At 41.8% G+C, this 26019-nt stretch overlaps 1 protein-coding gene across 1 annotated transcript; it reads left to right on the top strand.

Moving 5' to 3' along the window:
• The first annotated feature begins 4670 nt into the window (after positions 1-4670).
• On the top strand, positions 4671-21679 carry LOC136610596 (uncharacterized). Its single transcript, XM_066589819.1, has 10 exons — positions 4671-4768; positions 9024-9061; positions 9740-9805; positions 11561-11626; positions 12385-12438; positions 14021-14053; positions 16893-16973; positions 17658-17723; positions 19699-19881; positions 21519-21679. Exons 1-9 carry the CDS (start codon positions 4720-4722, stop codon positions 19873-19875), a joined length of 630 nt encoding a protein of 209 aa, XP_066445916.1. The 5' UTR covers positions 4671-4719; the 3' UTR covers positions 19876-19881; positions 21519-21679.
• Positions 21680-26019: the final 4340 nt, after the last annotated feature.

Genomic DNA, 26019 nt, shown 5'->3' on the forward strand with positions numbered 1-26019 from the left:
TCCGAGGCCTAAAAGGGTTTCTCTAGGTAAGTACTCAAGGTTGAGTGTCGGGAATTCTGAGAAGTGATGCCTTGTTGTTATGTCTTCTAAAGCTGTCTTCTCCCTTTTTAGAAGTGGAAGATTAGTAACGCTGCACATACAGTAAACCCTTGAGTAGCATTGTTCTTAAGTAAAGCTGTTTTCAACTAAAGTCGATGTGTCAGGGCAGCGGCGGTCCTCCAAATAAAGTTGCATTCCTCAGATAAGGGCGCCAACCACTCCATGACCCCAGACGCCGCTCAGTGAACAGCTGATGCCAGTCGCTTCCTGCTTCTCCCGCATCAGCGCACGCCTACTCCTCCCCCGCCCCTCTCCACAGTGCACAGTGCTGGCTGAATGTTGCTGTGTCTGCCTGCCTCCTGACACAGTACAGCAGCTGAATCCCCAAAGTGCCGGCTAAACACTGCCTACCTTATGAATCCCTACTGTACTGCAAAATGTAAGTACTGTACAGATGAGTATAGTACAGTAAAGAAACTTTTGCAAATAACTACTGCAGTCCTATGTCAAACCACAGATAACACAGTGATAATCTTTTTATTATAAAAGTAAAAAACATTACAGGGCGTTATAACAAAAAATAGCAAAATAACAGAAAAATTTGCCAAATACAATCACGAGAAGCATATATACACACACATTTACAAAACAGAAATATTTGCAAAAATAACAGAAATTAACAGAAATATTTGCAAGAAATAATAGCCAAACATTCATATTTACAAAATTTTACAAAAAACTGTACAGGAGTGAAAATTTACCGGTCTGGCCGCATCCCCAATCTCACACGTCCCATTTACACTACAAAATTGACATAAGAAAACATATCACAACAAAAACTAGACAACCTATTCCATAATCCCGTGGTGCTGCATATTCCAACCTACTAAACAGAGAAAAAAAACACACATTAGTAAAACAAGAATATATAAATGTTTTTTTTTTTTTTTAATTTTGCTTAATTTTTTTTTTTTTTGTTTTTTTTTTTTTTTTAATTTTTTTATTTTTTTTATTTTGTTATTTATTATTATTATTTATTCCCCCCCTCCCCTCTAAACTACACACACATTACCCTCTACCCATCCCCTGGTCCGCTGCCAATACCTGCCAATCATGCTTATGAACATATACACACATACTGCTAATGATGCCCCTGCAGTCCTATGTCAAACCACAGATAACACAGTCATACGTACTGCTATAATGATGTCCCCGCAATGCTAATTTATTCTTTACAGTTATGTTTTATATTCATTCAGTATTGTTATTGTTTTTGGTATTAAAGACCAGAGTTATTCTCTATTAAATAGGGTTTGGTGTGTTTTTTGGAATGTCTAGAACCAATTAATTGGATTTACATTAATTCCTATGGAAATAATGTCCCCAACTAACATTGATTTCTACTAAAGTCCATTGCTTCCGGACAGATTAATGACGTTAGTTGAGGTTCTACTGTATTAGTTAACCCTGCATCATGCGGCATATATTCAACAGCTCCTGGCACATGACTTTTGAAGTCCGAACACCACTAAACACATATTGTTACTTTAAGTAGACAGTAGTTTGTTCAAAAGATGCTGGGTATTATCCATGAGAAGCAATTGCATTATACATTACTATTGTTTGGCAGCAAACGCCTTTATGCTGCTTTGGTGGATGAAATTAATAAGGCATTGAAAGTTCCCTTTTAGTAAAAAATTAGGGCACAAGTCTTGAAGTACCAATGCTTGTAAAAACAGGAAGTTCAGTCCCCAAAATAGGGAATATAAAAAATTACAGCACAACCTTCACTCAGTGCCAAAGGATGTATGTCCAGTGGAATTGCTCAAGATCAGTTGTGGTAGCCAAGGCTAGTCCAAGCTCTGAAGACTGTGCAACAGGTTATTCAGGCAGTGAGTGAGCAGAGATAGGGAGAGAAGGGAGAGGCGGTGTCATTCAGAGTGCAGTGGAGAGAAGTGAAATATTCCCCCTTACTTCCTTTCTCCACTACTGCCCCTGTAGATGAGCACAAAGGTGGTTCCCCTGAGACACAAGCACGGGCAAGAGTTCTTCTACAGAACTTACACCCTTGTGTGCGGCCACTCCTGGGGTATACAGGCCAGCGGAGGCCTCCAGGCAATATGGTGGCTGCTGCTTTTTTGCCTGCTGACCTCAGTCTGTAAGGTCATGGGATCACAGTCTGACACCCTGTGTGTTCAGAAAGGTGATCAGTACCCTTAGTACTAGTGGGTCAGAGGTGGCATGTTGGAACAAGAACTGAAGTGACATGTTCCTGGGTGACCCCCAAAATTCAGACCAGTATTGCAGGCCATAGAGCAGGCTGCAACGAGGACAAGGCCTTCAGGAGCTTGAAAGAATTTAGCATGGGTGAGAACAATAATGTTCTTTGCAGCAATTAGGGAGCTCACTGTACATGGATTCAGGTGTATTTATTTTAAGACTACATAGCCTCAGCAAGATGTGAACCACTCTTTCTACTGCTTTTTTTAATTACCACCATTGTAGCTTGTTACCACTAAAGGTTTTCAATCCTATATGTCCAGATGTAATTGGCATTCATGTCTCCTAATGTATTCAAGAAGAAAATATGCCCACCCAAGTGTCTCTTCTATGTTAACTGGACTCTGGGTAGTTTATTTATGTGAACAGTGCTGAGCCCTTTGTGACAGATAAAAGCAGTAGATAATGAAGATATAACACAAGCAAATCATGTACTTTCTTAATTGATAATGACTATGTTGATGGCTGTAGTACAATACAGTGGAGGGTGGGAGCATGCAGAAAAGCAATCAAATGATGCTGCCATGAGAGTAAACAGGTGCAAGCTCATCAATGTTGTCCATCTGTTGTCCAGGTCACCACCACGATGACTGTAATAGAAAAAACGTGGCATTCTGAAATATCCAGTGTGCTTCAAGTTAGTTACCAACCCCAATCCATTTACATAAGAAAATGCCTCTTCACTCTCTAAGTTCTGGTACAAGATTTTGCAATAGGATACTAGTCTCTTAGCCAGTTCTCTGCAGCAGAACATCCTTTAATCAGCTAATCATTAGCAGACCCTTCACAAACATCAATTGTCCAAAGTGGACACATCCTTCAATAAAAAGTAGGTTGGAATATTTCCCATGATTTTCATTCCAATGTTAAGAATGACTTGTAAATTACTCCCAGAAAACTTTGTGCATACATTTGTTGAAACTATTTAAGTCAATAATGATTGTTTTACCTAATATGGAGTAGTAATACTAGGACATGCCCTACAAGAGCTTGGCGTATTGGCACATCTAGTCAAGCTGATAAAATCACTTTATACCAATCAAGAAGCCACTGTGAGAACACAGTATGGGGACACAGATTGGTTTGGGATCGGCAAAGGTGTCTGACAGGGCTGCATCCTCTCATCCATCTTGTTTAACCCATATGCGGAAGTGATCATGCAGAAAATGAACCTAGATGAATTGGAAACTGGGGTGAGACTAGGTGGCAGAAACACCAACAACTCTGCTTGCAGAAACAAAAGCAGGTCTGAAGCAGCTGATATGTAAGCTTAAAACTGAAAGTGAAAAAAATGGGCCTCTACCTGAATTTAAAGAACACAAAAATTATGACAACTGCAAAAAATGGCCAAATTCAAATCAAAATCGACAATGAGGCCATATGTGTGAGACTTCATCTTCCTTGGTTCAAAAATTCACCACGAATGATAATCTATGCCAAAGATAAAGTGCAGGATAGCATTGGGGGTGAAGCACTATGCTAAACATGGAGAAAATCTGGAAAAGTAGGGATATTGGCATAGCAGCTAAATGCAGAATAGTGCAAACCATCATTTTCCTCATAGCCATGTATGGATGTAAAAGCTGGACTGCAAAAAACCTGATAGAAGGAATATTGATGCTTTTGAGCTGTGGTGCTGGCGAAAGCTGCTGCGTATACCCTGGACAGCAAGAGTAACAAATAGAGAAGTCCTGAATCATATAAGATCTGTGATATCACTGGAGGGGAAGATGACCGGCCTCAGGGCTCACGTATTTTGGCCATGTAATGTGAGCAGAGTCGCTAGAAAAATCTTTAATGCTTGGACAGATCAGTGGCAAAAGAAGACCCGATCGCCAAAAAACTCGATGGCTGATACTGTCAGAGCTGATACTGACATGGATATCACACAACTGAAAGAAGCGGTGCAAAACCAAAAAAACATGGAGGGAGCCTTTAGGGTCGCTGAGATGCTGGGTCCAGGAGTTTTAAAATAATAATCTGAAAGATAAGAAAATATCCATCCTACTATTATTTATTAATAATTTCTGGATGTTGTAATTATAAGTATTATTATTATTATTTTATAATGTTTTTAATGTTACAAACTTTAGAAATTGAACAAAATCAATTTAGAAGTTCTTTGCATATTATTACTCCAAGTACAATGGGACCAAAAGCAAACATTATTGTCTAAAATTGAATACATCATTTTGATAAATATTGACAGTATCTACATCCTTGTAATAATGTAATGGCACAATGACAATATTTTACACTGTGCCAATCAACAAATAAGGAAAAATGACAACTTCGCCCTCAAGCATGATAATGGATGTATATAAAGGGCGCTCGGAATACTAACATTACACAACAGCACTTACTTTTTCTTGAAGTTAAGAGCTCAACTACAACTGCATCATGAAAATTGCAATCATCTTCCTGTGTCTGAGCGCTGCCAGCCTCATTGGTAAGTTTTCATACTAGTCAGTTTTGTGTTGAAATATTTGGTTGAATTATTGTCTTGTTATCTCTGCAATGCTCTACTAACAATACGTGGAAATCTAGATGTCAAGAAGTTGTAAGTAATGAGTTAAATATTAGTTTTTGCAGTGTGAAGTAAGGAATATTAGCTCTTGACACTTGTCAGTAAAAACCTGTTCTCATATTTAAGTAAAAAATAATTGAAGTATATGACACAATCACTTAAAATCTCTTAAGAAATCAAATTTTATAATTATTTTCATTATCTGATTTGATTTTATGTTCTTTTCAGATACTTTTGGACAAAATGATAGAGTAATGTCATGCAAACATTTCTAATTTACTTCTGTCTCATCCAGACAGTCATCGTTACATGATAGGACTGTTGGGCGTATAAGTGACTGCACCAGCGACTAGATCTCCTGTGATTTACACAAGAGCAATAGTCGTTCAAGTGAATGAAGGTGGAATAGGCCGGGTATCATTCAGGCAACTATCGGGCCATGTAAAAGTACTTTAAGTTTAAATTAACGGGTTAAGATAGGATTTTCGTTGCCATTAGAATATATATTAAATTCTTTCATTTTTTTTGAATAGTGAAAATTCCTCTAATCTATCCAAATCTATCAGAAATGACAATAGTGGCTTGTGTAAATGTACCTATATGTATCAATAACAACATCTGCATTATTAAGCTGGTTTAAACTGTTATCACGCAGTACATTTTTATTAATTTTCCTCTTTGTTTCAACAGCTATAACGTTTTACATTTTTTCATGAATGTTGATTGTTGATGTTTGATCCCTTTTATGGGATGGGAATTTTAATTTTTACTTTTCCATACTTTTTATTGGGTTTTATATTCAACTATAAAAGAAAGTTGACATTTTTATTGTGTTAGAATACAATTTCTGTACTGTGACATAAATATTGTAAACATGCAATGCGTTGTTGAATAGTAAATTAGTAATAAGACTAATGTTTTGGGGGTTTTTTTTACAAAAGAAAAGGAAATACTTGCTATGCGCCATAAACTTTAATATGCAATTTATTTTTTTGTGTCACAGATTAAAAATGTTATTTTATCTTTTTCATGCCATTTGAGGTTCACTTCTTCAGATTGTTATGGTCATGGGTATTCCTAATGTGTATAGGTTATATTTTTTGAACTGTATACATAACAGACTTTTTGTTATGCTTAATAATGACTTTCTTATATTTTTATGCCATTTTTATTACATTTCTTAACCCGATGAAGATACGACTATTGAACTTATTTATTGTATTAGTACTTTTCTGTATGCTAGAAACATAGAAACAAAAGACTGATGGCAAAAAAAGAGCAGCTGATTTTTCTAGTCTGTTCTTACATTTTTTCTTGCTTAGGGTAGATATGTATTTTCCCAGACATGCTTTAGTTGATGTATTGCTGATTTTCCAACTGTTTCTGCTGGCAGTTTGTTCCATCATCTGCTACTCTTTCAGCAAAATAGTATTTTCTGATATTGCTTCAGATTTTTCCTCCAACTGATCTCGGATTGTGCTTGATTCTTCCCTCTTGAACCTTATTTATACTTTTCAACATATTTAAACCCTCAAGGATACTGTATAGTTTGGACCTAAGGACACAACAGTTTGGGGGGATTTTTCACCCCTACTTTTCAAAACCCACAACTTTTTAATTCTCTGCATTGCAAGTTGTAGTTTTTATTGGTACCATTTTGAGGTACATGAAATAAAGCATCAATTCTAACCCATAATATGCTTTTCCTGTGGGTAGATACAATCAGGCTGCTAATAAAATTATTTTTAAGCGTTTTCTTCTAATAAAAACCCTTTTTATTTGGAATTTTTTTTGCATCACTGCCTTCAAAGATCCACTGCTTTTTTTATTTTTTCATTGCTCAAGCTCTGTGGGGTTTTTCTTTTTGCCTGATGAACTGTAATAGGGGATTTGAATCTGCAATCTCGCGATTGCTCAGATATTACACTGCAGTACTTCTGTACTGCATCACATTATCAGTAATACTGTATATGACAAGCCATGTCAAACTTGAATGCTATTAACTAGCATTCAATTGCCACTGCAATCCATCAACCCTCCGCAATTATTTGGGGCGGCTCCAATGACATCACAGAGGGCCCATGCTCCCTCTGTTTACCTCATACATGCAGCTATTAGCACTAATTGTGACATGTAAAGGGTTAACAGTGAGAATTTGCATCAGTCTCTCAGTCATAGCTGGCTCCCACAGTGGACTCAGCTTCGGAACCCTCGCCATCTAATGACATACTTATTTTTTATCATGTGGTGCGAAGGGGTTGAAGGTTTTGACCATGCCCCCTCTTTCCCATTTTTTCTTCCAGGCTATACAAATTTAGTTATTTAAGTCTTTCCTGATAAGTTTTGTTCCTGAAACCTTCCACCATATTTATAGCCCACTGCACTGTTAACTTATTTTGAAGCTGACAATAATCAGAACCCCTAAATTCTTCTTTGTTGAAGTCCTGGCTAACATGGAGCAGCCAATAACATTCTTTAAGTATTGCTTCTTCCCAAGAAATCTTACATTTGGAAACATTGATCTGTAGCTTCCATTATTTGGGCGATTATACAATAAAGCTAAATAGTTTCCCATGTTATAGACACCACCCGGAATACCAGCCATATTGCACACATTTGTGTGATCAGCAAACAGACAACTCTTACCTACCAAAGCTTTTCCTATCTCACTTACAACATATCATAAATAATAGGGCCCAAAACAAGACCTTGTAGTCCCTGCATGCAACACACTATTAACGACACTCTGATATCTCTCCTTTAACCCCTTCTCATCATTGGCTGTACATGGAATGGTGGATAAGCAGGCTCCATTTGTGGCGAATATCGGCTGTCTTTGGCAATCACCATGGCCCTGATTGGAGATAATTCTGATCCTGGGCATTAAGCCTTTAGATCCTGCTGTCAGTACTGACAGTGGCATTTAAAGGGCCAGGGGCTGTCTATCAAATTGAAGGATGTAGTTCAGTTACCCTTGTAGTCTGGGTCCTTGTGAAGTGCACCGGACCTCATACGGAACTCTTCATATTAAGCCCTGCCTCTGGAAATGCCTACTAGGAAGACATTGCATGTACAATACTTAAGGATTGAGTATATTATACAGGTGATCAGATAACGGCCAATTCAAGTTCCCTAGAGGACTCCTTAAAAAGAATATATTAATCATAGTGACCCACAGAATAAATTTAACATGCCATTTTAACCACACAGTGAACTCTGTAGAAACATCCCTCCACACCCAAAAATGGTGAGTTTTCCAGTTCAATAATTAATATGTTCAATGGTGACATTGAAAAATACAACTTGTCCCACAAAAAAATAAGTCCTTGTCTGGCTTTGTTGCCAGCAAAATAAACACAAGTTATTTTTTGAAAGTCAGGCTAAATAAATGAAAAAAAACCTGAAAAACTAAAAAGAGCTGCAGCAGAAAGGGTTAACTAATGCAAATCCTTCGGCTTATCAAGTATTAAAGGGGTTGTAATAAATTCATGTAAGCACTTCTGTTTGCCCATTACATTGCATTTTGTAATATGCGTTGTGCACTGTAAATTGGCCAAACAGAAGTTACTTTACAGGTCATTAGTGGGAAAAAAATGTAACCATGGTCGGCCGGACAAACCCTTTAAGTATAGTTTTCAACAATTTTTCTATGAACTCTTTATGTAGAATTGTATCAAAGGCTATTCTGACATTATTCATGGCGCTGCCTTCAGACAACACTTTTGTGACAAAGGAAATGAGTTGGATTAGTTTGAAATGATCTGCCCTCAGCAGATCCATGGTGCCATCCTCACAATGCTCTGTGACAAGACATGACAAGGGCAAATCTCAGCGATAGTAGAAAAACGGAGCAGCACCACAGGTCTGCCGAAAAGCTGCCCCATTTTTATGGATTAAATAAAAACAACAGCTTTTTGGAAGACCTCTGGTGCTGCTCCGCTTTTCTGCAATCGCTTGCTACTGGGGTCCCAGGAGTGGGGACCAGTGGAGCCTGCACACAGGACCCGCACCTCGCACCAGATGATGCTTTATGACTGAGTGCTGCTGCTCCTTTGTATGTAGTGTGAAGGGCAAATCTCAGGGCCTGCCTGATCATCCACCTAATTAAGAATTATTCCAGCATGTTTTTGGTTTTGTTCACATTGATCTCTCAACTTTTTTTTTCTTATGTTTACAGACATCACTAAAGGAATTGGCCAAATGAAGTCTTTGGATGTAAGACTTATTCTTTACATTTCTAAATCCTTTTATACTCAGTGTAAAAGATAACAGTATTATTGGAAACTTTGGAATGTGTTTTCTTTTTTTAATGTTATACCATATACAGCACTATTGATGGATGAATAATAGGATAGCGCTTTATGCAGATAGTGATGTACTAAGGAATTTAGAAAAACAGAAAACAGGGATGGCTGCCACACCACTGCTCCTAGTCCACAGTGAGTAAATACACTTATGCCCACCTGGGCACCCAGTACCAGAGAGTGTCAGAGTAAGATCCAAAATGGCAAGTTTTAAAAGGTAGACAAATGGAGTAATAAGTAAAAATGTAAAAAATACCTGAGTATGTAAAAAGACACGTGTATGAATTAGAAACACTACTTACTAGGAGAGGAGGGGGATCTACACCTAGAAATCCCCCCCCCCCCTTAGATGCACCAACAGCGGCCTGACCAATGAGGATTAATAGTAGAAAATGTATTTCTTAAATAAACACTGAAAAAAATGGTCATGTTTGAGAAAGGCGATGGTCAGTCAATACAACAGGAGGCACCGTGTTTCGGCCACTGCCTTTCTCAAGGATGACCATTTTTTCAGTGTTTACTTTAGAAATAAAGTTCATTACTGATATTTACTGACCTGTTTGCTGTCTACTTGACAATTTTATTTCAGCAAAGCCAAGCTGAATATTATTCCCGTGCAGCATTTGAACTGGCAGGAAAAATGAATTCTTTGAAGGTAAACTTTACATAATTGTATAAAACATCATAATAAAGGCTCCTTCACACGGGTGTATTGTCACCTCTTAAAATGCACATGTATTTCCCGTGTATAACACGCAGTGAATGGAGGCAATGAAAGTCAATGGAGTTTGTGCATTGTGTATCAATACATAGGAGAAATGAATCGCAGCATGCTCTATTTCTCCACGTAGTATACGTAACCCTTGAATGGGCTGCGCATTAAACACTACCCATACGCATGCATTTTGTATGTGCAGCACTTCGATACGCATCCCCGCCCTGAACAGAGCGGAGAATTTGAAAAAAAAAAGTAAAAATCACATTATGCATGTCTGTGACCTCAGATTCCCGGGCATATGCAGTGCCGATCATACGCCATATGTGCTCTCTCCCGGCAGAGCATATGGGCTGTAATGCATGCAACGCTGCAGGAGACTCGCAGATCACCCCGCTGATTACTTCCAACTACAACTCACCTCTGCAGAATCTGACATACATACTTCTTTGACTCCATGTTTCCCAGCACATTGTCATCCTCTTCACAATCTCCCCATCTTTACACCAGATTTTGTTTAGTCTTCTTATGCATTGTAGGCTGTAAGAGGGTGTCCATAAAGGATCTTTATATTGTAGTGCTGTGTATATCTTTTTCACTTCATGGACTGCTGATGAGGCCCAATTAGGCATGCACCAATCCTACCACTAGCAATTACAGTGCTGCTTTTGGCTAATTAGATATTAAAGGCATTGTCTGTCAACAGCTTTGATGTTTCTGCTAGGGACCAAAAGCATTGCGACTGTATTTTGCCCTTATCCATCTCTCTATTGTAACCTCCGCTGCCTTACGTATTCATTTTGCAACAGGCAACCGCTAGCTCTTAGAGGTTTATTTATTTATTTAGGGGGGGGGGGGGGATGTGTTTCTCCAAACACGACAGAATATGGAAACAACTCTACTGACTGTACTAAAAAGTTTCAGTAGATCTCATACAAGTAAATAAAAACTACGGAAACTGCATAGAAGAGCAAGCTATGTTATTTCCACATACAATAAGTTACAAAAGCAGCAGAACTCACTGTGTTTCTGTAACTCCCCTTCACTCCTGTGGGACTAACAGAAATAGCAGTCTGGCAGTTCCTGTAAAGCCTGATCACCAGTGGAAGTCAGCTAGGACTATGGTCGGAGAACCTCTCCTTCAAAGATAAGGTGGGACCTGTATCCATCAGACATTTATGGCATATCTTCTGGACACTATGTATAACCCTGGGTACAGTTCTACAGGGTAATAATGAGATGGATACAGCACAACTTACTCTCTATAGATTGGTTAGTGTCCTAATGACACCCTGGTGCTAGACATTGGTGGAGCAGGCCTGGGAACTGCAACATAATGTCACTAGAGGTGGGATACTATTGGGTGACAAGATGTTAAATACAAAAACAGATCTGGGTGAGGAAGTTCATTGCTAGGAAGAGAGGTGTTGGTTATAAGTGTAGTAGTCAAGTTGTTTTCTCAGGCATGAACATCCTGTCTTCATGTCACTTATAAAACACCTGATTGACGACAAGTGGAGTTTGTCGAGATACCGGGCCAACTAGCTAGAAACTAGAGCATTAAATTAGAAACATGACATATTAGCCTGGAACCATTGGTGGCATGTATAGTTTTAGAATATTACACTTCCTTATACAGTAAAAATGTCTTAATAAGCCATAAGAAAATTAAGATGACTTTACTTTTCCTTATAGACATGTCCCGACAATGAAAAAGCGACAAGGAAACTATGTATCATTGAGGACCTTGTAATGATGGTGGTAATTAACCTTAAATGTTAAATATATTTTGGTATTCCTTTTTTAATATAAGTAGCGTCATAACTTTCCACATATATAAAATAAAATAAAGAATAGACATGTAATAGCTGTATTAGGCCGGGTGGCACACGAATAGATTTACATTGTGGAACCAGCGGTCAGCATCTGTACCGCGAATCAGCAGCAAATACCGTTCATTACATGCTATGTAAAAGCGCTTTATTTTTGTACAAATTCTGCACAAACGGCTTTCATTGAAGTCAATGGAAGCCGTTTAACCCACGGCACATCTGAAATTGACATTACGGAATGGTTGTGGGTACCTGCGTCATCGCTTAACGATGGAAGGGGGAAAAATGCAAGGTATGCGTGGACGCTGGACGGGTACAGGGATGGATTCAGCTGCAGGCTCCCGCCTGTGGAATCCGGCCCCTTCATATGCCGCTGGCCTTAGGCTAAAAGGAACATTAGACTTATGCCTGCGACAGCAAATAATTGGTAAAAAGGCATTGTGTAGGATTATCACAATAAGGATAAAATGATAAATATTTTAGCATAAGACATTCACATTTTTTTGCAGAATACATACATTAGGTGACGGCCACGTAGTGGGTATTAGAAATATGTAGCATCATTTCTGGTAAGGGGCATGACCAACAAAGATTTTAGGGCACCACTGGTTAATATTCCATCTGTGATAAGTAGTTCTTGCAATGTTGAAAAGCTTCACTTTTATTAATATTTTTTTTTCGTTCCAGAAAATGATAGCCTCTGATACTGGCTCTCAAGTACAGGAGATTTGTAATCTTTTAGTAAGGTTCTTTCTTTCCTATTTCTTTCCTATTTTATGTTATTGGCTTGTTGCTAAACTCTGCTGTTTTTTCAAAAATTTTCTATGGGCTGTGTATGGTACTGCAATTCAGCTGCATGCACTTCAATAGGGCTAGACTGCAATACCAGAAACAGTCCATGGACAGATATAGGTGATAGAGGGGAAAAAATGGGTGCAGCAAATGCAACGTTTAAATGGGGCCTATACCAAAGATAAAGAGTTGTGGACAGTGAAGATGACAAGAAAATGGACAAAAAAATGGAAGTGTATTGATGGTGCTGCCAACCAGCCAGATATATGCTCCACTAGGTGAGCATAGTCAGAAATAATAATAATAAACTTTATTTGTATAGCGCCAACATATTCCGCAGCGCTGACATAGACAGGGGGAATATAGAAAGACAAAAGATACAAAAATGACAGAACCGGTTACATAGTAATCAGCTGATGGAAACAGTAGGGGTGAGGGTCCTGCTCCAACGAGCTTACATACTACAAGTAATGGGGTGATACAGAAGGTAAAGGGCTGGAGATGTGCACGGTATGGCGAGGTGTCTGGGATAATGATATAACCTTTGGCGATGTGTCTGGGATAATCGTATAACCTTTCAAGGATAAATAAGAGGCAAGTGGAGGTGAACAACAACTTCTCATTTATAAAAATCCAGCAATGAAATGCATTTCGGGGCTTAGCCCTTTCCTCAGTTAATTTGGGACAGGTACTACAATGAGCGAGTCAGATGAAGAGTAGAAAAAGGAAGTGATCAAAGAAAGATAAAAAGGGGAAGAAACAAAAAAGTACAAGCAAATGTGCTTACAGAAGCCAAATAAACGTGATGCAAATAAAAATAGATACAATGTACAATGTGCTAAAAAAATAAATGGAAAATTTGGAGTGAATAGCAGGTTGGTGCATTTGGGTTGGGGACGTTCGGGAGAAATCAAAGACATTGCCTGCTAAAAAAATATTGATAAAAAATGAAATACTTAAAATCAGCATGAGTGTATAAAATGACCAATGGAATATAAGATAGCTATTCTCATCATAAGAGAAATGTGCATCATGACTATAAGCATTAAGAGATAAAATCATAACAGTAAGGCAACCCAGCGGGAGCAGCAGAGAGGGAGAGGAAAATAGTTGGTGATAATAAGCGAATGGGAAAGCACAGGGCTATGTAAAGATGCTAGAATGGGCCATGGATGGGTAATAGAATGGTTAGCAACAAGAAGGGGCAAAAGCCAAGTAAGACATAAAAGGAAGAAGCGGAAGTAGTTTAGGGAATAGTAGGGAAGTTACAACTACATTACTAGGCAAACGAGCTGTGAAGAAAGAAGAAGAAGAGGTAACTAGAGTGACTGGTTAAATGGAGGTAGAGGGGCAGAAGCGGCAGGTTGGTGCTTACACTATGAGTAGCGGGGGTGCCAAGGCTGCTAAGGGTAAGTGGGGTAGGCGCATGTGTAACTGGGGTGAATGGACAGTGTGTGTAGGTGCTGGTATAGGAGGAGGGAATCAAGGGAATCAAAAGTTATACAATTAATTTTACTTTTCCTTTGCTTAGGGTATGCCAGCTGAAGCTATTGTTCTGATCGTGGTAAGTAGCAACCTCACATTCATAGGAGTTTTTCCACCTGTAAGCTACTGAAAATCTTAATTTTTTAAAAGTAGGATGAAGTGCAAAACAAAATGCAATTGTGCCATTTTTCGGGGGTGCTGTTCTGGTGGGGGTGTCGTTTTTGCAAAATTGCAGTAAAAATGACAAGAATTGCTTTCTATTGCCATATTCTGAGACCTAAATTTTTATATACTTTTTCTGTCAATTGGGTTGTTTGGCAGCTTTTTTGTGTGGGGTGAGCTATAGTTTTTTAATAGCGCCATTTTGGGCTAGATACATCTTCTTTTTCAGCTTTTTAAGAGCCATGCAATGCAAACATGCAATTCAGGCATTCTGTCTATTTTTTACAGTGTTATGGAATAAATAGTGCAATATTTTAATACTTCAGACCTATGAACATAGAGGTTCCACATATGTGGGTTTTTTCTAGTTTTGATTTTTAATCGGATAAAAAAAAATCACAGTAGGGTAGCGCTCCAAAGATCAGGTGGAGTGGGAGAGCCTTAGTTAAATGTATGGTTTATGTGAGAAATGCATGTCAGCTTACCCTGATGTGCGGTGTCCGCTTTGATAAAGGGAGTTCCGGTACGTCCGCGATCCTCGTAGGCGGAGAAGACGTTTAGCACACTCTGGTTCTCAGGACATCCGATTACGGAGAGCATCAATGGGAAATCAGAGCTTATATAAATATATATCGGAGAATGAAACAGTAATACAGTGTAGGTACGAGAGCTCCAGTATGGTGGGTACTAGTTGTTTATATGTGAAGTACTTACTTGGGTGGGTATTTTACGGCTCTCTTACCTACACTGTATTACTAATCAGACAAAAAGGAAACATTTTAAGTTTTAATATTTTTTTCTTGCTATTTTAAATATGTTATCAAACATTTCTGTACATTTGTTTTTAGTCTCCATAGGGGATTTGAGCGAACTGATCATTTGTACTATATACTGCAATACTTCGGTATATAGTACATGCAGTACATAGCAATAAAAAAAATGAAAACATCAGATTGCATCGCTTCTGTAAATCTGGGATCCTCGCTCACATGAAAGGATTGCAAGTGTTTCCCATTGACTTGAAGGTCCCATTAAATAAAAATTGAACATGCTGTGATTTCTCTTTCCAGGACAGCATGACAGAAACAAAAATTGTTTGTTTGAATAAATGAATCCAAAGTAATGGATTTCACCTTCACGTGCGTTTTGTGCGCATTGAGAATATCATTCATGTGAATAAGCCCTTAAAGGCATTATGACACTTGGCAGAAGAGGGGTATCATGTATGACGTCTGGAATTTTTCACCCTGTTGGAAGCATTTTTAAATTCAGGTCTGAGAGAATATGAAATCTGAATGGGGGAAAATATATAATTAGCGGTAAGAGTGTTTGATTTGCGAAACCCGCATGGGAGAGCCGCAAATCAAGCCGCCCATGGGGATGCATTAGTGTCCGCGAAAGAATTAAAAGCATGCAGATGTCATTTTTTTCCCTGCGTGTGGATCGTACACACGGGGAAAAAAAGCAGCATGCTCTATTTTCTGTGAATTCCCACATGGACGGCTTTCATTGAAGTCAATGGAAGCCATCCGATCCATGGCACACCCGAGCTGACACTGTGGATGTACCGCAGATCCCGCGCTAAAGCAGATTTGAAAAAAAAAATTTCCATGCATGTTGACTAGAGATGAGCAAACGTACTCGGTAAGGGCGATTTCGCAATCGAGCATCGCGATTTTCGAGTACTTCACTACTCAGGTGAAAAGTACTCGGGTGCGCTGTGGGTGAGCGGGGGGTTGCAGCGGGGAGTGGGGGGGAGAGGGAGAAAGAGAGGGCTCCCCCCTGATTCCCGCTGCTACCCCCCACTCCCCTCTGCAACCCCCACCCCACAGCGCACCCGAGTACTTTTCACCCGAGTAGTGAAGTACTCGAAAATCGCGGTGCTCGATTGTGAAATCGCCCTTACCGAGTACGTTCGCTCATCTCTAATGTTGACCGGAATGCCTGGACGCAGATTTAATTTGTGGAACCTAAGCAGGAGATCCACAAATTAGGCTGCCCATAGCGATGCATTAGCTCACAAAAGAATTAAAAGCATGCAGATGTCATTTTTTCCCCAGTGTGCAGATCGCACGTGTGAGAGAAAATCGCAGCGTGCCCCATTTTCTGCGGATTCCTGCATGGACAACTTCCATTGAAGCCGTCTGATCCGTGCCACAGCTGACACTGCATGTACGGCGAATCCGGCGGAAGAGAAGAAGAATTTTAAAAACTGCGCATGCATGTTGGCCGTCGCACCCCCGCCTTGCAGCAGAATGAAGATTTGGCCACAACGGAGGAGACCCACGCTGGATCCGGAGTGGTAAGAAAATGTCCAATGGCCATGGGCACGGGAGGATTCTGTGCGGGATTCCGCACTCAGAATCTGTGCATGCTGTGGACATTGGGCCCAGGGATACTGCGAATGTCTCAAGAGGAATGGAGGAATAATATTTTACTGTATTCATAATTTGTGTGTCACCACATTTTATAGTCTTCGTAGACTTCACAGGACCTCAGCCTTCTTGTTTAATATCAGATCTAACGATTCATCGGAGTGCATTCAGCAATGCTCTAGTCTTTTGCTCTCTGCCCTTCCTGCAGCTCTGCTTCTTCACACTGAATGTTGTGTATGAATGAACACTAGTCTCATGTGCTCACTATGGGAGAATGAAGTCATTTTATGGGTTAATGCATCTTTCTATGTATCGGCTACTACTTCAAACTGATTAGTATTACCAAAGTTATTACATAAAAAGTCGACCTTTACATTTCAGAATGGCAGTTTGAAAGAAGCTTGTCAATTACTAACTCAACTAAATATTGACGGCCTTCTGAACCCGGTTGTTCGCTTGTTGGTAAGTTACAGTTATGTTCAGCTCATTCTCAGACATGCAGGGGTCCGAGGGAAGAAAATAGCATAAAATACAGAGGCACATCTATATCACTGCATGTATAATTCTCCCACTTTGCACACAATGCTCTGAGAATGGGAGGTATTAGACATTAAGGCCCCCTGCGCGCGGGCGGAAATTCTGCGGCGGGATTTCCTGCAGAATTTCGGCCCCTGCCCGCCTGCATAGGATTGCATTACAAAACGCAATCCTATGCAGACGGACGCGATTTGTCTGCGTGAAAATACATGCGGAAAACAAATTGCGGCATGCTCTATTTCTGTGTGGGTCTCGCAGAGGCCGCACAGAAATATCACTTCCAGGTCTCCGGCTCTGCTCTGCGCATGCCGACACCCGGCACATCACAGAGCCGGAGCCGCGGGAGAAGGTGAGAGACGCACTGGTCCCTTCAGGGGCGTGGGTCGGGTCCCACTGCGGGATTTCTCGTAGGGGATCCGACCCGGGCCGTCTGCAGGCGGACTAAGGAAGGATGGCTAGTATCAGATTGATCTGTAAACTACTCTAATTACCTACAATAATATTGTTTAACATACACGCAGGAAGATACAGTATTCAACAGTGTTATACTACATAGGAAGTGTTTACATATACTGAAGATGTGGTTTTACATTTGTCCCCAATCTGCAGGAAGGCCTCCTTGCTAACCTTGGAGTTGTCCTGAAAGAAAAAATAGCGCTACTAATAAACACTGTGGTAAGTGCATTTAGATATAGATGTGTTTATATTTACAATATGTGTCTACTCACCTGTCAATTATGGCCTCGTACCCACAGCTGGGTCGGATTCCGACTGTGAAATCTCGGAGCAGAATCAGACCCGGCGCCTCCCAGAGACGTATGCTCACCTCTCCAGATTCGCCACAAGCGTCTTGGCCTGCATGCATGATGCACCAGAGCTGGGTGGTGGTGCGATTTCCCACGATACTTCCGCTGCTCACAGCGATGGTTTTGCTTTTTAAGATGACTGTTTAAATGTAACGATTATCCCTTAAAATGGACGTGGCGCCCAGGCATTCCAGTCATTCAGTGTGTCGCTTGGTAGCGTTTACATGCAAATATAAGTGGACGATCATTTGATAGGAGGGTGTGTGGATTAGTGAAGAAATAAATGAGCTAGTTTGGATTGGCCATTGAAAGTAGGTCTAGTTAGGTGGGTGTGCATTTGAGTTAAATAAAAGGAGTTTTGTGACTGACATGTGAAAGAATCTCTAGGTGTCAGGCTTTTTGTTAATCCTTGATAAAAAACAATTGCTAGTGTAGGCGTTGTCAGCATTGGCATCCTGAAAGAAGCAGTAGGGGGTAGTTGTATTCAGAAAAAAAACTAAGTTTTGTGAATTAAACTTTATAAGGCCTCTTTCACAAGGGCTACAAAATCACTGCTACAAAACACATGTATGTGAAGCTCTTGGTTTCCAATGGGTTCTTTCACACGAGCGATGTTTTGTTGCCTAAAAGAACCCATTGGAAACCATGGGGTTCACATACATTGGTTTGTAGCAATATTTTGTAGCCCGTGTGAAAGAGCCTAAGAGAATCTCTAGCTGTCAAGTTTGTAATTAATAAAAAAAACAATTGCTAGTGTAGGCGTTGTCAGCATTGGCATTGAGAAAAAAAATCAGTAGGTGGTATGTAGATGCCAAACGATAACCCCTTCCCTCGAATCGCTGAGCAATAGTCATTTAAACCAAGCGAAAAGCGAACTGCCAAAAAATGGATTTTATGTGGATTAAAAGTCAATGATGAACGAAAAATGCACGATGACCGCACGTTTATCGTTTTGTAATGATTATCGCTCACTTTCAACAGTTTGAATGAATTTTCAGTGATGATGATTGCATGTAAATGGACCTTTAGGGATCTTTTTGCATAAAGTGTTAATGGCCAGTAATGTCCATTAATTATCTTATCTTTATCATCTTAATTTGCATGCAAATGAGCCTGTTTGCATAGCCCAGCATGTGATTACTCAGATGCCCAAATATGCGAGCAGCTGCATTGTTCTCCTTCGGGCTACCTGCAGAATACAATGTAATCTGCTGGCTCTCTATGGAGAGAACAGCCTGCAGTCTACTGGAGATAAATGCAAACTGCTTTAAGTTTACCTTAAAATCATCGTTCAAACGAAAAGTGAACGATGTCCACGTTTACGTGTAACAATAATCGCTGAAATTGGATCGTTTGAACGAATTTTGAGCGATAATTGTTATGCGTAAATGGGCCCTAGACACAATGTGCATCAGTTAGTCTAAGAAGCGCTTCGGACATTTTTGTTTCTTCAGGCGCAGAACCCTGCGTTGGTTCGGAAGCTCGCTATAGCATCATGTATTTTTATTAGACATGCATCATTTCTACAAGATGACTTGGTTTCTCTCTCTGAGAACAATCACAATTAATAGCCTGAAACACGTGTCAGCTCTGAGAGCCTTCTCTAGGATCCAGACTGCCATGTAAACTCATCAGAGTTTAAGAGGGGTTTTCTATGAAAAATGTAGACTAATAAAACAAACTGCAAAACAGCTTAGAATCACCTATTCTGTTCATTTAAAATAATAAATAAAATGTGATGACTTTTTAAATTGTCGTCTTCAGTCCTGGAAACTAAAAGTTATATTTGTGTTGTATTTTTCCTTGTAAATTCCATATATTGACAAATATGTCTTTTCTTCCAGGGTGGTGTATCTGGTTTGCTTAACAGTCTCCAACTCGAAGATACCCTTGCAGGCATCCTTACCCTCCTGTCTTCTTCCGGTCTTGGAAAAATTCTAAGTTCGGTAACTGGTGTTCTTAATGGTCCTCTGAGCGTTCTTAGTGGTCCTATGAACATCTTAAATGGTTTGGGACGTTAAAGAAAGGTAATAAAATTCAGTCATTTCTATCTTTTTCCGATATTTACACTACAAAGCAATTTATAGTAAGACCAGGTTTGCTATCCAGTGCACAATAATAAATTATAATTACTTGCTGCTGCTGCTGTACTGATTTTGCTCATTATATTATTTCCTGTATTAGGGAAAATAAAATAGACATCAACTTGGCTTTCCACAGAATAGAATGGCACACTTCATAAACTATGCAGTTTGTACTAGAGAATCATACTACTATCCCCAGCAATCATGCACTTAATTTATAGTTGTATATAGTTACTTAAAGGGGCATTCTAGTAAAAACACAATTTTCCATAACTACACCCTTCCCCTGATTGTTCACCATACTCTTGACTTTTTTTATGTGCAGTGCAGCCTCCTGTCTGATGCTTATGAGGCACCCTCTTGATTTTTAGATTTCTACCAATTTTCCTCTTGGTATTCTAGCAATTCCATGATGCATCAGCACAGTATCACATAACTAGATAGAACCAGTACCATATCTGCCTGCTGGGAGGACAGGGTAAAGATCTATTCTTTACCCTTTATATTCTCCTAAATAAGCTAAATGCCATATGTATACAGTGAAGGAAGACGGCTATGATTTTCTCCATTATAACCATTTGATATAAACCTCCTCTATTCATCAGTTCCAAAACCTCTTTATACTGTTAGCATTAATAGTGCCTTTCAAGATGTATAAGCTGCCCATGGCATAGGCACTAATACAGCCCTATACCATCAGAGATGTATGGTTTTGAACTGTTGATAACAAGCTGGATGGTGCCGCTCCTCTTGAGTCCACAGGGTACGGTATCCGTGGTTTCCAAAAAGAATTTCAAATTTTGATTCATCTGATCACAGAACAGTTTTCCATTTTGCCTATTCAGCTATTTTAAAGGAGCTTTGGCGCAGAGAAGATACAGATACTTCTGGATTGTGTTATATGGCTTCTTCTTTGCATGATACAGCTTTAACTTGCATTTGTGTATTACGTGGTGAACTGTGTTAACAGATAAGGATTTCTGGAAGTATTCCTGAGCCCATGCAGTGATTTTGCAATACAGAATCATGCCTGTTTTTAATGCAGTAGCGCCTGAGGGCCCGTAGCTCTCAAACATCCAATATTGAATATTGGCCTTGTCCCTTGTGCGCATGAATTTCCACAGAGTCTCTGAATCTTTTGTTGATATTATGTACTATAGATGGTGGGATATTCAAAGTCCTCCCAAATATACGTTGAGGAACCTCTGCCTCTTGAACATTCTGTTTTTGTGCACAGTTATGGGACTTAGTAGAAAATTGCCCCTCCAGTAGTTTTTTTATTAGCACTACTTACTTTTCTAGCCTTCTTTACCCCTGTCCCAACTTTTGTGATATTTGTTGCTGCCATCAATTTTTAAATTTGTTTTTTTTTCAATGAAATGAAAAAGTCTCACTTTCACCTTCTGATATGCGTTCTATATTCTATTGTGAATAATATATGAGTATATGAGATTTCCAAATCATTGCATTATTTTTACTTTACATTTGTTTACATTGAACAGTCCAACCTTTTGGGAATTGGGGTTGTATGTAGTATCTTCCATAATTCACCACTAACCATGGCTTCTCATATTTTGCAGGTACCTTACATCACTATGGCACAGGAATGCCACAAGATCTGATTTCTTTCTAATCACCTCTCTATCTATACATTTGGATAATAGAATGAAAATTGTTATCTGAAGAGAAGTAATTGTACCTCTGATTGGTTCTTTTACAATAAATTACTTTCTGAGCATTACATTGAGATTGTCTGTTACATTATTGGAACCCTAAGATAATAGGAACAAATAATCAAATGCTTGAACATATAACTTCAGTCTGAATGTGGCAGACTGATATGAGCAATATGCCTTGTACACAGACTCTAAGTTCAAGTGTGGTACACATCTATATATAAAGGCGAAAGCCCTCACTGACAAATGTGAAAATTGGTACAACCATTCTTTTGGATGGAAATAGGAAAAGTAAAGGGGTTACGACTAGAGATGAGCGAGCACCAAAATGCTCGGGTGCTCGTTACTCGGGACGAAATTTTCGCGATGCTTGAGGGTTCGTTTCGAGTAACGAACCCCATTGAAGTTAATGGGCGACCCGAGCATTTTTGTATTTCGCCGATGCTCGCTAAGGTTTCCTTGTGTGAAAATCTGGGCAATTCAAGAAAGTGATGAGAACGACACAGCAACGGATAGGGCAGGCGAGGGGCTACATGTTGGGCTGCATCTCAAGTTCACAGGTCCCACTATTAAGCCACAATAGCGGCAAGAGTGGCCCCCCCCCCCCTCCCAAAAACTTTTACTTCTGAAAAGCCTTCATTAGCATGGCATACCTTAGCTAAGCACCACACTACCTCCAACAAAGCACAATCACTGCCTGCATGACACTCCACTGCCACTTCTCCTGGGTTACATGCTGCCCAACCCCCCTCCCCCCCACAGCGCACACCAAAGTGTCCCTGCGCAGCCTTCAGCTGCCCTCATGCCACACCACCCTCATGTCTATTTAGAAGTGCGTCTGCCATGACGAGGAACCGCAGGCACACACTGCAGAGGGTTGGCACGGCTAGGCAGCGACCCTCTTTAAAAGGGGCGGGGCGATAGCCCACAATGCTGTACAGAAGCAATGAGAAATAGAATCCTGTGCCACCGCCATCAGGAGCTGCACACGTGGGCATAGCAATGGGGAACCTATGTGCCACACACTATTCATTCTGTCAAGGTGTCCGCATGCCCCAGTCAGACCGCGGTTTTTAATTCATAGACACAGGCAGGTACAACTCCCTATTGTGAAGTCCCTGCGGACCCACAGCATGGGTGGCTCCCTGGAACCCACCGGCAGTACATAAAAATATCCCATTGCATTGCCCAACACAGCTGAGGTAGTAATGTCGTGCTTAATGCAGGTGGGCTTCGGCCCACACTGCATGCCCCAGTCAGACTGGGGTTCTTTACAAGTGGAAACAGATGCATTTATAATTCCCTGTGGACCCACAGCATGGGTGGGTGCCAGGAAGCCACCGGCGGTACATAGAAATATCCCATTGCATTGCCCAACACAGCTGAGGTAGTAATGTCGTGCTTAATACAGGTGGGCTTCGGCCCACACTGCATGCCCCAGTCAGACTGGGGTTCTTTACAAGTGGACAGATGTAGGTTAAAGTCCGTGTGCACCTACAGCATGGGTGGCTCCCTGGAACCCACCGGCGATACACAAAAATATCCCATTGCATTGCCCAACACAGCGGATGTAACGTCAGCTGTAATGCAGGTGGGCTAAAAATTCATTTGATTACACTGTAGGCGAGGGCCCACAAAAATTGCTGTATCAACAGTACTAATGTACATCCAAAAAATTGGCCATGCCCAACCAAGATGGCAGGTGAAACCCATTAATCGCTTTGGTTAATGTGGCTTAAGTGGTAACTAGGCCTGGAGGCAGCCCAGTTTAACGAAAAATTGGTTCAAGTTAAAGTTTCAACGCTTTTAAGAGCATTGAAACATATAAAAATTGTTTAGAAAAATTATGAGTGAGCCTTGTGGCCCTAAGAAAAATTGCCCGTTCAGCGTGATTACGTGAGGTTTCAGGAGGAGGAGCAGGAGGAGGAGGAGGAATATTAGACACAGATTGATGAAGCAGAAATGTCCCCGTTTTGGATGGTGAGAGAGAACGTAGCTTCCATCCGCGGGTGCAGCCTACGTATTGCTTACGTATCGCTGCTGTCCGCTGGTGGAGAAGAGAAGTCTGGGGAAATCCAGGCTTTGTTCATCTTGATGAGTGTAAGCCTGTCGGCACTGTCGGTTGACAGGTGGGTACGCTTATCCGTGATGATTCCCCCAGCCACACTAAACACACTCTCTGACAAGACGCTAGCCGCAGGACAAGCAAGCACCTCCAGGGCATACAGTGCGAGTTCAGGCCACGTGTCCAGCTTCAACACCCAGTAGTTGTAGGGGGCAGAGGCGTCACGGAGGACGGTCGTGCGATCGGCTACGTACTCCCTCACCATCCTTTTACAGTGCTCCCGCCAACTCAGCCTTGACTGGGGACCGGTGACACAGTCTTGCTGGGGAGCCATAAAGCTGGCAAAGGCCTTGGAGAATGTTCCCCTGCCTGCGCTGTACATGCTGCCTGATCTCTGCGCCTCCCCTACTACCTGGCCCTCGGAACTGCGCCTTCTGCCACTAGCGCTGTCGGATGGGAAGTTTACCATCAGTTTGTCCACCAGCGCCCTGTGGTATAGCATCATTCTCGAACCCCTTTCCTCTTCGGGAATGAGAGTGCAAAGGCTCTCATACCGTGGATCGAGCAGTGTGTACACCCAGTAATCCGTAGTGGCCAGAATGCGTGTAACGCGAGGGTCACGAGAAAGGCATCCTAACATGAAGTCAGCCATGTGTGCCAGGGTACCTGTACGCAACACATGGCTGTCTTCACTAGGAAGATCACTTTCAGGATCCTCCTCCTCCTCCTCAGGCCATACACGCTGAAAGGATGACAGGCAAGCAGCATGGGTACCGTCACCAGTGGGCCAAGCTGTCTCTTCCCCCTCCTCCTCATCCTCCTCATGCTCCTCCTCCTCCTCCTCATTGCGCTGAGATATAGACAGGCGGGTGCTCTGACTATCCAGCGACATACTGTCTTCCCCCGGCTCTGTTTCCGAGCGCAAAGCGTCTGCCTTTATGCTTTGCAGGGAACTTCTCAAGATGCATAGCAGAGGAATGGTGACACTAATGATTGCAGCATCGCCACTCAGCACCTGGGTAGACTCCTCAAATTTTCCAAGGACCTGGCAGATGGCTGCCAACCAGGGCCACTCTTCTGTAAATAATTGAGGAGGCTGACTCCCACTGCGCCGCGCAAGTTGGAGTTGGTATTCCACTATAGCTCTACGCTGCTCATAGAGTCTGGCCAACATGTGGAGCGTAGAGTTCCACTGTGTGGGCACGTCGCACAGCAGTCGGTGCACTGGCAGATTAAGCCGATGTTGCAGGGTGCGCAGGGTGGCAGCGTGCGTGTGTGATTTGCGGAAATGTGCGCAGAGTGGGGCAACTTTCCGAGCAGGTATGACAAGTGGGGGTAGCATTTCAGAAAGCACTAAACCACCAAATTAAACACATGGGCCAGGCATGGCACATGCGTGAGGCTGCCGAGCTGCAGAGCCGCCACCAGCTTACGGCCGTTGTCACACATGACCATGCCCGGTTGGAGGCTCAGCGGCGCAAGCCAGCGGTCGGTCTGCTCTGTCAGACCCTGCAGCAGTTCGTGGGCCGTGGGCCTCTTATCTCCTAAGCTGAGTAGTTTCAGCACGGCCTGCTGACGCTTGCCCACCGCTGTGCTGCCACGCCGCGAGACACCCACTGCTGGCGACGTGCTGCTGCTGCTGACACATCTTGATTGCGAGACAGAGGTTGCGTAGGAGGAGGAGGAGGGTGCTTTAGTGGAGGAAGCATACACCCCCGCAGATACCACCACCGAGCTGGGGCACGCAATTCGGGGGGTGGGTAGGACGTGAGCGGTCCCAGGCTCTGACTCTGTCCCAGCCTCCACTAAATTCACCCAATGTGCCGTCAGGGAGATATAGTGGCCCTGCCCGCCTGTGCTTGTCCACGTGTCTGTTGTTAAGTGGACCTTGGCAGTAACCGCGTTGGTGAGGGCGCGTACAATGTTGCGGGAGACGTGGTCGTGCAGGGCTGGGACGGCACATCGGGAAATGTATTGGCGACTGGGAACTGAGTAGCGCGGGGCCGCCGCCTCCATCATACTTTTGAAGGACTCCGTTTCCACAACCCTATACGGCAGCATCTCAAGGCTGATAAATTTGGCTATGTGGACGGTTAACGCTTGAGCGTGCAGGTGCGTGGCGGCGTACTTGCGCTTGCGCTCCAACAGTTGCGCTAGCGACTGCTGGACGCTGCGCTGACAGACATTGGTGGATGGGGCCGAGGACAGCGGAGGTGAGGGTGTGGGTGCAGGCCAGGAGACGGTAGTGCCTGTGTCCTGAGAGGGGGGTTGTATCTCAGTGGCAGGTTGGGGCACAGGGGGAGAGGCAGCGGTGCAAACCGGAGGCGGTGAACGTCCTTC

This window comes from Eleutherodactylus coqui, chromosome 2 (genome assembly GCF_035609145.1).
Source record: "Eleutherodactylus coqui strain aEleCoq1 chromosome 2, aEleCoq1.hap1, whole genome shotgun sequence".
NCBI lineage: Eukaryota > Metazoa > Chordata > Amphibia > Anura > Eleutherodactylidae > Eleutherodactylus > Eleutherodactylus coqui.